Source organism: Phacochoerus africanus, chromosome 5 (genome assembly GCF_016906955.1).
Source record: "Phacochoerus africanus isolate WHEZ1 chromosome 5, ROS_Pafr_v1, whole genome shotgun sequence".
In the NCBI taxonomy this organism is placed as follows: Eukaryota; Metazoa; Chordata; class Mammalia; order Artiodactyla; family Suidae; genus Phacochoerus; species Phacochoerus africanus.
The window spans coordinates 17,377,399-17,390,601 of record NC_062548.1 but is presented as its reverse complement, the minus strand read 5'-3'; the positions used below and the strand labels follow the sequence as shown (position 1 = coordinate 17,390,601).

General features: G+C 41.1%; 1 protein-coding gene across 6 annotated transcripts in view; it reads left to right on the top strand.

Annotated features, from left to right (window-relative positions):
- The window catches only part of RABGEF1 (RAB guanine nucleotide exchange factor 1), a 66,236-nt gene that overhangs the window by 36,783 nt on the left and 16,250 nt on the right, over positions 1–13,203 (top strand). For 3 of the 6 annotated variants that reach the window (XM_047779935.1, XM_047779933.1, XM_047779936.1), the window contains one exon: positions 10,713–10,879. In XM_047779935.1, the coding sequence (XP_047635891.1) occupies positions 10,713–10,879 (167 nt within the window). Of the gene's footprint in view, positions 1–10,709; positions 10,880–13,203 lie in introns of all 6 variants that reach the window. The other 3 variants (XM_047779934.1, XM_047779932.1, XM_047779930.1) reach the window with 1 other exon arrangement.

Here is a 13,203-nt window from a genome sequence, read left to right as displayed (position 1 = left end):
TAGTTTTTTGATCTTTAGTTGTTTTATGTCTGTAGAAAGCATGTGGGGATAAAGACCTCAAAAGTGTTGGAAAATTGGTGTGAGAGTGATGGAAAAGAGGATGCCATTGAATCTGTGGCTCCCAGACCGCTTCTGTAACTCGGCCAGGGGAACTTTGCACTTCAGGCTGACTATTTGTTTGGCCTTTGCATGTGGATAAAGTTAGCCTGTACTGAATGCAGTTCTAATTTATTGGGTCTAGACTACAATAGACCTTTTGCATTCTGTGTTCTTTGTTTCACTTTGTTAATACAAGATGTCTTGCTCTTGATGTTGTACTTGCTTCTGTTGTAAGCTAGGGCAGCTTGATAGTAAATAGAACACAAATAATCTTCTAAGGGAATTGGAAAAAAAAATTTTTTTTGATCTTTTTAGGGCTGCACCTGTGGCATATGGAGGTTCCCAGGCTAGGGGTCGAATCTGAGCTACAGCTGTCAGCCTACGCCACAGCCACGGCAACGCCAGATCCGAGCCTCGTCTGCAACCTACACCACAGCTCATGGCCATGCCAGATTCTTAACCCACTGAGTGAGGCCAGGGATTGAACCCACATCCTCATGGATACTAGTCGGGTTTGTTAACTCTGAGCCACGACAGGAACTCTTGAAAAATATTTTTAACTTCCTGTTAGAGTTGAGTCTTCCTTCAGAGAAGGTAAATGGAACAGATTGACTGTAAAGACCCACAGAATTTACTTATAGTTTTTTGGGGGGAGGGTTTGCTTTTTTTTTTTTTTTTTAGGGCCACACCCATGGCATATGGTAGTTCCCAGGCTACGGGTCTAATCGGAGCTACAGCTGCTGGCCCACACCACAGCCACAGCCACGCCAGATCCCAACCATGTCTGCAACCTACATCACAGCTCACGGCAACCCAGATCCTTAACCCACTGAGCGAGGCCAGGGGTTGAACCCACAACCTAAGGGTTCCTGGTTGGATTTGTTTCTACTGCGCCATGACAGGAACTCCCAACAGTTTTTTAATCTCCAAGTTTGAGTGAACTATGGAGTAAATCACAGTGGGTTACCCAACTTAAAGTACTTGCTCATACATTCCAAAAGGCCCTTTTTTTGTGAGTTCAAATAGATATTGTCACTCTGAGTAGAATCTTGTGTACATCTTTTACAAATTAACCTAAAAGCAGTGCTCCTAGGAGGAATATCTTTTTTTTTTTTTTTAGAATTAAAATACCAGTGTTTCTTTCCAGATCTTAGCTTCTAAATACTATTCTTCACTGAAGCGAACTAGGCTTCCTTGAAGAGATGACTTATTCTAGACTGGAGCTGGGAAAGAAGGGCCTCTCCAAAGTATTGCTTGATATGTCAGACCCAGAAGTCAGTTTCAGTGGGTTCCCACTGGCCAGATTTAGGTATCCAAATAAATAAGGACAGTAAATGGAATATAACTGATTGAATAAAACAATAATCCATTAGTTCATCCAACTGCTAAAATCAATAAGTAATTTAAAAAGAAGAGAAAACTCTTCCTTATCGTAGAATGTTGGCTGATAAGTATGGGAGTGATGGAGATAGAAGTCACCGTTTTATCATCACCATAGTAAGAATTGATTCAGGCGGGTTTCTTCAATGGATGCTAAATCTAGGGTGAGAGGAGGGAGTTTCCTGAGAAGCAAGTTATGAACATGATCTCAACTTACCTCCCACAACTTATTAATTTCAAATAAAGAAATGATAGGAGTTCCCATCCTGGCGCAGCAGAAACGAATCCGACTAGGAACCTGAGATTAGGGGTTCAATCCCTGGTCTTCTTCAGTGGGTTAAGGATCCAGTGTTGCCATGAGCCATGGTGTAGGTTGCAGACGCGGCTCGGATCCCGCGTTGCTGTGGCTCTGGCCTAGGCCTGCAGCTATAGCTCCGATTCGACCCCTAGCCTGGGAACCTCCATGTGCCTTGGGTGTGGCCCTCAAAAGAAAAAAACAATTAAAAAATTTAAAAAAAAGAAATGATAGATATATAACGATGGGGGAAATGGACAGTATGTGCTTCTAGATATGAAACTTTGGGAAGAACGCAACATGAATTGTATAATATTTAAGCTGAAAATTTATAACCTGAATCCAGTCATGAGAAAATAGTAGAGAAACCCAAATTGAGGAACATTCAATAAAATAACTGGCCTGTAGTCTTCAGAACTACCAGTGTCATGAAAAACAAAGGAAACCTGGGGAATAATTTCCAGATAAGAGGAGACTACGGATACATGACCACCGAATGAACATGTGACCCTCAGCTGGAAAAAAAAAAGAAAAAAAAACTTTTCAATAACTATAGTACTGAAGTTATTTAAAAGAATATCTTGGAGTTCCCGTCGTGGCGCAGTGGTTAACGAATCCGACTAGGAACCATGAGGTTGCGGGTTCGGTCCCTGCCCTTGCTCAGTGGGTTAACGATCCGGCATTGCCGTGAGCTGTGGTGTAGGTTGCAGACGCGGCTAAGATCCCGCGTCGCTGTGGCTCTGGCGTAGGCTAGTGGCTACAGCTCTGATTCAACCCCTAGCCTGGGAACCTCCATATGCCGAGGGAACGGCCCAAGAAATAGCAAAAAGACAAAAAAAAAATATCTTTGCTACTAAGATGTATACTAAGGGGTAAAGAGCATAATCCATACAATCGATTCTGAAAAACTTAGAAAAAAAAATATACACAGACATGTAGCAAAATGTTAACATTTTGTGAATCTGGATAAAGGGTATAAAGGAATTCTTTGTTAACAGTCTTACAGATTATCTGTAAATTTGAAGTTATTTCAAAATAAGATTTAAAAAACAAAACCGTAATCCTCTTGCGTTTTTATGTTGTCCCAAGACCTGAGTTTCAGATGTTAAGTAGGAGCATAGTGTTAATTACATCATTGGAGGGATAACTGATGAATTGCCGCTTTAATCGCTTGGGCCTCTTTGGTATGTCGATGACGCTGAGGTAACTTTCCCAAGCTGAATTTGGAACCGATTTCACAATCACGCCTGTTTCACAGTCACTGCTCGGGTACACTCTGCCTCGTTGCCTTTTCTTGTTTACCCCAAGACCTTGTTATCTTGTAACATCATCTTTTACAATGTTTTGAATTTAATATATCTGGAACATGATCAGTTTCTTGACTTCATGGATAAGGACAATGAGAAATTTTTTTCTCCCGAACTAAATACATGGTTTCCTTTATTCTCCAACGCCAACTAGATGTCCAGCAGGTCAGTCCTGTTCTGACACTACCCAGAGTCAGCACAGAGCCCATAGGTGAAGGGTGCAGTCCCACAAGACTGCCCCACCTCAGATGCCAGTCGCAGTCCCCAGGAGTGAGAACACCCATACCTCTGATCAACCAGCGATAAATCACAGGTTCCCACAACCCTCTCCTCGGGTTTGAAAATTTGTCCAAACAACTCATAGGACTCAAGAAAACAGTTTATTCACGCCTATCGATTTATTGAAGACATAACTCAGGAACAGCCAAGTGGAAGAGATACGTAGGGCAAGGTAGGGAAGGGAGCACCAGGCTTGCATGCCTGCTCTGGGCGTGTGCTCCCAGTATCCTGATGGACTCATCACTCTGGAGGCTCCCCAAATCTCATTACAAAGTTTTTATGGAAGTTTCGTTGTGTAGGCATAACTGATTGATTCAGTCATTGGTCACTGATGATCAAAAATAGCCATTCCTGGAGTTCCCGTCGTGGCGCAGTGGTTAACGAATCCAACTAGGAACCATGAGGTTGCGGGTTCGGTCCCTGCCCTTGCTCAGTGGGTTAATGATCCGGCATTGCTGTGAGCTGTGGTGTAGGTTGCAGACGTGGCTCGGATCCCGCGTTGCTGTGGCTCTGGCGTAGGCCGGTGGCTACAGCTCCAATTCAACCCCTAGCCTGGGAACCTCCATATGCCGCGGGAGCGGCCCAAGAAAAAGCAACAACAACAATAACAAAAGACAAAAAAAAAAATAGCCATTCCTAGGGCAAAGACCAAATATGTATTTTTATACTACAGTCTTTCTGCTTTTTAGTCTGTGTTACATAACTGTAGTCAAAACCGCTGAAAAGTTCAGAAGAACCATAATATTCTGCTCAACTGACCTTATTCTAGTTGGATAATCTGAGAAACACGGGATTTTCAGTAAATTTTTAAACATCAAGATAGAGAATGTGTTTTTAGTACTAGAATGATGTTAATCATCTTTATTACATGATCTTGTTCTTTTTTTGTTTGTTTGTTTGTTTTTGGTTTAAAAAGACCAAAAGGCCACTCCTGCGGCATGTGGAGGTTCCCAGGCTAGGGGTCCAATCGGAGCTGTAGCCACCGGCCTACACCACAGCCACAGCCACGCCAAATCCGAGCCTCGTCTGTGACCTACACCACAGCTCATGGCAACGCCAGATCCTTAACCCACTGAGCAAGGCCAGTGATCGAACCCGCCACCTCATGGATGCTAATCAGGTTTGTTAACCACTGAGCCACGACGGGAACTCCATCTTGTTCTGTTTTGACATTGACATGTTCAGGTTGTCTTTACTCTTTCACAGCTATTCTTCAAATAGACTTTTTGGTGAAGATTTTACTTTTGTTGGTTTATCTGTTGGAGATTTAATTTGATGTAATATGTCATCTGGCTTGCAGACAGCCTTCCATAGTAAGTGCTTAACTCATACTCATCGACTTATTTAAACAGGAATAAATCTACTGTAATCGTAGGAGGGACATTGTGGTATGACTTTGAAGAACCTAGTCTTGAGAACCAAACAGATCTGGATTCAATTCCCAGCTTTTCCTCAACCTCCTCTGTAACTTGTGGCACATAAATGACTTAACCTCTAACCTCCGTGTATTCATGTATGAGACAATACTACTACCTACCTAGCAAAAAAGATTTGATTTGTGTGAATGTTTATTGTTCTCTATGGTTTTAGAAATCTAACAAAATTTTTAAGGATTAATGAGAATGTGTAGTAAAGCAGCACAGGGTCTGCCGTGTAGAAAATTGTTGTTGAATGATGGCTGTAAATACCGTCATAACAATTCAAGAGTATATTTTGTTCCACTGACAGGACTTTTAAAAACCAAGTGTTTAGATTGGGGAATGGAAAGCTTGATAATCATAACAGACCAGCTATACTTAAAATACAAGCTTTGTTCCTGTATTAAAAACTCAAGATTTTGAGTTGAAGAGCAATCCATTGTCCTTTTTTTAGGTCCCAGCCAAAATGTAACACAAGTGAAATTGTTCTTTTCCAGCTCCCCTTCGGAATGCCCGTTGGCTGTTCAAAACCACCTCACTGTCTTCCTGAGTGCCAAACCCTGCATTTCTCTGGCTTTCCACTCTCTAAACCAAACTTAAGCTCTCTTATTAGGGATTGATTTTTCAGGGAGGTCAGAAAGAAACAACCAAGTATTGATTTTAGTAGTTTGTACTAATCTATAGTTGGTGTATCAATCCATCTGGATTTCCTTTTTTTTTTAATCTGACACTTGATCACTTTTTTGTTTTGTTTTTGTTTGTTTGTTTTTTAGGGCCACACCCACAGCACATGGAGTTTCCCAGGCTAGGGGTCTAATCGGAACTGCAGCTGCCCGCCTGCCCCACAGCCACAGCCATGCAGGATCCGAGCCTCATCTGTGACCTACACCACAGCTCACTGCAACACTGGATCCTTAAACCCACTGAGTGAGGGCAGGGATCAAACCTGCAGCAACCTCATGGTTCCTGGTCGGATTCATTTCCACTGAGCCATGACAGGAACTCCTTGGTTTACTTTTTTCAATTAAAAAAAAAAATTTTTTTTACCCATTTTTTTTTTTTTTTTTGGCTGTGCCATAGCATGTGTAAGTTTCTAGACCAGGGATTAAACCCGTGCCACAGTTGTGACCTGTGCCACAGCCATGGCAATGCCAGATCCTTAACCAGCTGCACCACATGGGAACTTCTTTAAGATGTTTTAAAAAGAAATTTTAGGTTCACAGTAGAATTGAGAGGAAGGTAGAGAGTCCCCATGTGCCCTGTGCCTCCCTCCACACACGCAGTCTCCTCCAGTATCAACATCCCCGACTCAAGTGGTGCACGTGGTGTTACAATTGATGAACCTGCCTTGACTTGTGATGATCCAAAGTCTGTAGTTTAGGGAGTTCCCGTCGTGGCGCAGTGGTTAACGAATCCAACTAGGAACCATGAGGTTGCGGGTTCGGTCCCTGCCCTTGCTCAGTGGGTTAAGGATCCGGCGTTGCCCTGAGCTGTGGTGTAGTTGCAGACGCGGCTCGGATCCTGCGTTGCTGTGGCTCTGGCGTAGGCCGGTGGCTGCAGCTCCGATTCAGCCCCTAGCCTGGGAACCTCCATATGCCGCGGGAGCGGCCCAAGAAATAGCAAAAAAAAAAAAAAGCCAAAGTCTGTAGTTTAGGCTAGGGTTTGTTCTTGGTGGTGTACATTTGGTGGATTGGGACAAATGCATAATGACATGTATCTTCCATCATAGTATCATACGAATGATCTTCTTTCATTTTATTGTCATTTACATTTTGGAAGAGGATTTTTTTCAAAATCAAAATCATCTGTCTTTGGAGAAAAGTATTCCTTGAGGGGAGAGAGTGTAAAGCACTAAAGGAGATGCTTAGTGTCTCCCGACCCTTGACTGGCTTACGCATCTGCAGAGTCGCAGGGATTGGGGTTCCTTTGAAGAGACCTCAGTCCTCTCTGACAAGTGAGGCAGCTGCTGCAGAGTAAAGAGCTCAGGCTGCAGAGGTAAGGGACACAGACCTGGGGTCAAATTCCAGCCTTCACCGCCTAAATAACTGCAGCACCATACAAGTCACTTAATTGTCTAAGCCTTAGCATTGTCATTTGTTTTTTGGGGTTTTTTTTTTTGTCTTTTGTCTTTTTAGGCCACACCTGTGGCATATGGAAGTTCCCAGGCTAGGGGTCTGACTGGAGCTACAGCTGCCAGCCTACACCACAGCCACAGCCACGCCAGATCCAAGCCGTGTCTGTGACCTACACCACAGCTCACAGCTACGCTGAATCCTTAACCCACCGAGCAAGGCCAGGGATCGAACCTGCAACCTCATGGTTCCTAGTCAGATTTGTTTCCACTGCGCCACAACGGGAACTTACTTTTTTTTTTTTTTTTTCCTGATCTTAGTCATTTGTTAATATCATAAAAGTACTACCACAGAGTAGTGAGGATTATGTAAGAGAGCACTCTGTAAGTACTTAGCACATAATAAACATTTGCCGTACGTAAAATGTTACCGTTATTGTGTATTCTGTTTTTGTTGGGTGAAGTGTTCTGTAAATATCACTTCAAATTCTTTGTTGGCGTTAAGTATTCTGTCCTTACTGCCTTTTTTATTATCCATAGTATCAGTTGCCAAGAAAGGAACATTAAAAATCTCTGACTAAAAGTATAAATTTTTTATCTCTCCTCTTCCATTTATGCTTCGTGTGTTTTAAAGCTGTGTTATTAGGTGCATACACATTTAGGATTCCTATATCTTCTTAAAGAATTAATCCCTTTTTCATTATTGATCGAAACAGAATGTTTTGTGTTCTGATATTTACTTTGATGTTGATGTAGTCACTTCAGCTCTTTTTTTTTTGCCATACCTGTGGCATATGGAACTTTTCAAGCCAGGGATCAGACCTGTGCCACAGCGGTGACCCAAACTGCTGCAGTGACAACACTGGATCCTTAACCCACTGCACCACAAGGGAACTCCACTTCAGCTCTTTTTGATTGTTTAGGTGATATATATTTTCATTTATCTAGTTTTTAACATATCTGTAGCTTTATATTTAAAGTGGATTTCTAGAGGGAATTTGTTTTTAATCTGTTCTGATGATCTCTGATTTTTAATTGGGCTATTTAGACTACTTGTATTTAATGAAATTTTTTATAAAATGGGGCTTTAAACCTACTATTCTGCTCTGTTTTCTATTTATACCATCTGGATTTAATTCTTTTTCTCCTCTTTTCTTGCCTTCTTTGATTATTTTTTATGATTATAACCTATGCTGCAGATACGGCAATGCTGGATCCTTTAACCCACATCACTGGGCTGGGGATAGAACTGGAGCCTCTGCAGTGACCTGAGCCATTGCAGTTGGATTCTTTTTTTTTTCTTTTTTTTTTAATTTTTTTTTTGTTTTTGTCTTTTTGCTATTTCTTTGGGCCGCTCCCACGGCATATGGAGGTTCCCAGGCTAGGGGTCCAATCAGAGCTGTAGCCTCCGGCCTACGCCAGAGCCACAGCAATGCGGGATCCGAGCCACGTCTGCAACCTACACCACAGCTCATGGCAACGCCGGATCGTTAACCCACTGAGCAAGGGCAGGGACCGAACCCGCAACCTCATGGTTCCCAGTCGGATTTGTTAACCACTGCACCACGACGGGAACTCCTGCAGTTGGATTCTTAACCCACTGTGCCACAATGAGAACTCCTATACCTCTCTTTTTGTTAACATTTTAATTATGATTTATTTTGGGGGGTGGTTTGGGGGTTTTCAGGCTATGTTTTTAACTGCTTTACCTTCGTAGGGTATTATTATACCACTTTACATGTAAGAACCTTGCCAACAGTTTTACATGTCTGCCTCCTACCTTTTCTGCTGTTCTGGACCTACGTTTTCCTTCCACGTGTGACGTAAATCTCACGGTCCATTATTACGACTTTAGTTGTAAACAGTTAATTATCTTTTAGGGAAATTTTATCAGGTTTATTCCTAAGAGGGTGGTTTTTTGGTTTTGTTTTTGTTTTTTGTATGTGGTTTGTTTTTTTACCTTTCCTTTCTGATATTTCATTGTTAGAGTAAAGAAATGCAATGGATTTCTGTATGTTATTCTTGTGTCCTGCTACCTCACTGAATTTGTTTATCAGTTCTAGTAGTTTTTGTGTAGACTCTTTAAGGTTTCCTATATCTAGTAAAATATCATCTGCATATAATGACAGTGTTACCTCTTCTCTTCCAGTTTGGGTACCTTTTATTTGTTTTTTTGGTCCGAGTCCTATGGCTAGGATTTCCAGTATTGTGTTGAATAGAAGCCCTGAGAGTGGACATCCTTGTCTTGTTCCACATTTTAGCAGGGAGGCTTTCAGCTTTTCACCGTTGATAATTATATTGACTGTGAGTTTGTCATAAATGGCTTTATTATGTTGAGAAACGTTCCCTCTATACTCACTTTGCTAAGAGTTTTTATCATGAAAATAAATGTTGAATTTTATCAGATGCCTTTTCTGCATCTATTGAGATGATCATGGGATTTTTATCTTTCGTTGATATGGTTTATCACTTTGATTTGCATATATTGGGAATAGGGTTTTTTAAGATAAGAGGTGGAATCATTAGTTCGCCATATGTAGTTAATGGTATATTGTTAGGTAATCTTATGTGTTTGTCTCACTTGAATAAACCAGTCACTCTAATAGGAATAATGCTTTTATCATCTTAAAACTTTATTGCAACTTCATCACTAAAATGTAACTCAGGTACTAAAGTTAAAAAAATAATATTATAAGAAATTATTCTGAAACAGACTCACAGACATAGAAGACAAATTTATGGTTACCAAAGGGGGAAGGGGATGGGGAATAAATTAAGAGTTTGGGATTAGCAGATACAAACTACTATATATAAAAAAGATGAACAACATGATCCTACTGTATAGCCCAGGGAGCTGTATTCAGTATCCTTTAATAAATCGTAGTGAAAATAATTTGAAAAATAAATATATGTATAACCGAATCACTTTGCTATATACCAGCAACTAACACAACATTGTCCATCAACTATACTTCAGTTTAAAAAAAAGAAATTACTCCGAGGAAGCATGTAATAAGTTGATTTTCTTCTTAATTACCTTTCTTTTTGTGTATGGAAGGGAATCCTGGGCATATGAGAATACTTAATTCCTTATACATATTGAATTAGAGGCTTAGAATGGGATCAGAGGTCACATGATAGTTCATGTTTTCCCAGAGCACTTACTCCTTTCCAACACCCTTATCTCTGTTCCGTAAAGGTCCTGTTTTCCTTTCAGTGCATTTATTTGAAGAGGGGAAAGAGTTGTGTGGCCAACTAACCGCACAGTGTTTTATGTGCTGCTCTTGCCTCTTTGCTTTGTCATGGTCATTGTGCTACTTTGGAAACATGCTTTTGCTTTGAGCAGTGTGGCTTGGAAATTGAATGGTGCTTCAATAAAAGTCTCCATATAAATAGATTAGCCTTTGCCTTTTTAGCAGATAGAATGGATTTGGAAAGGATGTTTCTGACATAAGTCATCTAATATTTTTGTGCTTCTACAGATTATTAGTTTACTTGTTGACTGGTTTTATAAACTCATATAATCTTCGAGAAAGTCGTTCAAGATAGAAGTGCCGTTTCAGTATTAATGATTAAATATACAGATCAAAGCAGGATATATTTTGGCTAAGAAGTGACCAATAGAGCTCCTTTTATTTGAATAGAAATATTGTTTAGATATGTAGTTTTTATCTGATTGTACTGCCTACTCATAAAATAGATTTAAGCTTACTTTAAGGACAGTCCAATATTGAAACAGAAAATAATTTCAAGTTTAACTTTGATTGAGCATCATTTGCATAATCTTAAGTTAGATACTTAAAGTAATTCCATGCATGGATCTTCTATGTAATGAAACTTACTATGTTTAATTTTCCCAGCAGAAATTCAGGAAGCAAAAGCTCCCAGTCCTTCCATAAACCGGCAAACCAGCATTGAAACGGACAGAGTGTCTAAAGAGTTCATAGAGTTTCTCAAGACCTTCCACAAGACAGGCCAAGAAATCTATAAGCAGACCAAGATGTTTTTGGAATCAATGCATTACAAAAGGGTAGGTTGAGAACCACTTAGAGTTTTGGTTTTAGGAAAGGTCTTAGAGATAATCTAGTGCAACATTGTCATTTTACAACTGAAAAAAAATAAAGACCCAGAAATGTGAAGTTACTTACTGAAAAATGTCACCAAATCAAATTAAAAACTACTTCCAGGCCAGTACTTTCCCACTGCAACTCACTGATGTCTGGATCATCCTCACGTGGAAAGTTTGGCATCGAAGCCACTAGTGTTGTGTACTTTCGTCATCAGCCTTCCTAACTTGTCACCTTGTAAATGGTATGAACTGCCAAGGAGACCGTGAGCTTTAATCATTAGACCCATAACAGTCATTTCAGGGTTTGGGCGGGGTGCCGGTTTTGTACTGTGGTTTTTTAACTTTTCCTCTCCTTGCTCTGGTAGAGAAGGGAAGGCTAAAATGTACACATGGGCAGGGACCTTAGCAACTCTCAGGCTTAAGTCCCTTGATTTTACGGATGGGAAAGTTGAGAGCCAGAGAGGGAAGTGACTTGACCGGGGTCACGTGGACAACAGCTTGTGTCTTCAACACACGTGTCTTTAACATGTCATTTCTAACCCATAATTTCAGCAACGAACCGCTCTTGCCCACATCTTTTCCCCTTTTATTCCTATTTCTCCAATCCATGTAGGCTAGTGGTGAGCAACTTTTTTCTACATATGGGTCAAATCTAGAAAATTAAATATTTTTGGAATTGATTAAAAATTTTTTATCCATTTTATCTTTATCAGGAAACACTTTATATCTGCACTGAGACTTTTTAATTTTTTTATTTTCATTTTCCAAGAGGGTATCTCTTTTGGCTAAATCATTCAGTACCTACATAATGCACACATACTGTAGTGTTGTAGTGTAATGCTTGACTATTCAGTAGATGTTGTTTGCTGAGACTCTGATGAAGCCGAAGGGTTTATTTTACCCTCTTTTCTTTTTGATTAATTTTATGAGCTACTGGAGTTCCCGTTGTTGCTCAATGGGTTAAGAACCCGGCTAGCTACTGTGAAGATGCGGGTTCAGTCCCTGGTCTGGCTCAGTGGGTTATGGGTCCAGCATTGCCATGAGCTGTGGTGTAGGTTGCAGACGTAGCTCAGATCCCGCGTTACTGTGACTGTGGTGTAGGCTGGCAGGTGCAGCTCCAATTAGACACCTAGCCTGGGAGCTTCCGTTTGCCGCAGGAGGGCCCTAAAAAGCAAAAAAAAAAGGCCTTACACAAACATTATAGAAGAGATGATAGAGAATACTTAAAGAAAAGGTTCATTAACATTGCTAAACTGTTTTTTTTTTTCTTAGAAAACTGTGAAATAAGCTTTTAGAAATTTGTAGAACCTAAAAAACATTTTCCAACACAAACCTCAAACCTGTCATCCTATCACTTAGCTCCTTTGGCAGGAACTTGGAAGGACCTGAGATTTACTCTACTATATATTAACAGTTAGCTTGCCATAGTTTCATGGCTCCTGGCAGAAAACACAAGCCTCCTGGGTCAAGAAAAAAAAAAAGCCAGCTTATCACAGCAGTAGCCAGAGTGCATCAGCATCTGCACGGTTCTGTTACATATCAGTTCCCACTGCGGCTGCACAGACTGACCAGGTAATGCCTGCCTGTGCAGCAAGTTCTATTAGAAAAGGGGGTATTTTTAGGTCTGTGAGCTTGCCCGACCTTTGCCCCCATGGAAAACATTATTGTACTAGATGGTAAACAGTCTATCTTTTTCACTTGAGGGAGGTTTTCTCTCTGTCTTCCAGGCCTGTCCAGTGTACACCTGTCCTTGAAAAGTGTGCAGAACAAAGGCAGTCATTGTCTCTCCTCACAAGATATGTAGAAATAAGAGAGATCTTTGCAATATTAGAAAGAGTGGAACAATAGTAAATGGCCACTTTCATTCCTTTTTTTTTTTTGCTTTTTTGGGCCACCCCCGAAGCATATGGAGGTTCTCAGGCTAGGGATCAAATAGGAGCTACAGCTGCCGGCCTACACCCAGCCACGGCAATGTGGGATCTGAGCCACATCTATGCCCTACTCCACAGCACACGGCAACGCCGGATCCTTGACCCGCTGAATAAGGCCAGGGATCGAACCCACATCCTCAGGGATACTAGTCAGGTTCGTTTCCACTGCGCCACAGGAACTCCTCTTTCTTCCTTTGAATCAGCCACTGTTGAGCACTAGCCCTATGCCTGGTCCGAGAGAGGCACTAAGGATGTAGTGGTGAGCAGTGCCCTCACGGAGCTGACCTGTTAGCGGAGGAGATAGACAGTAAACTAGTTTATAGTAGATAACAGTGGTAAGTCCTGCAAAGAATC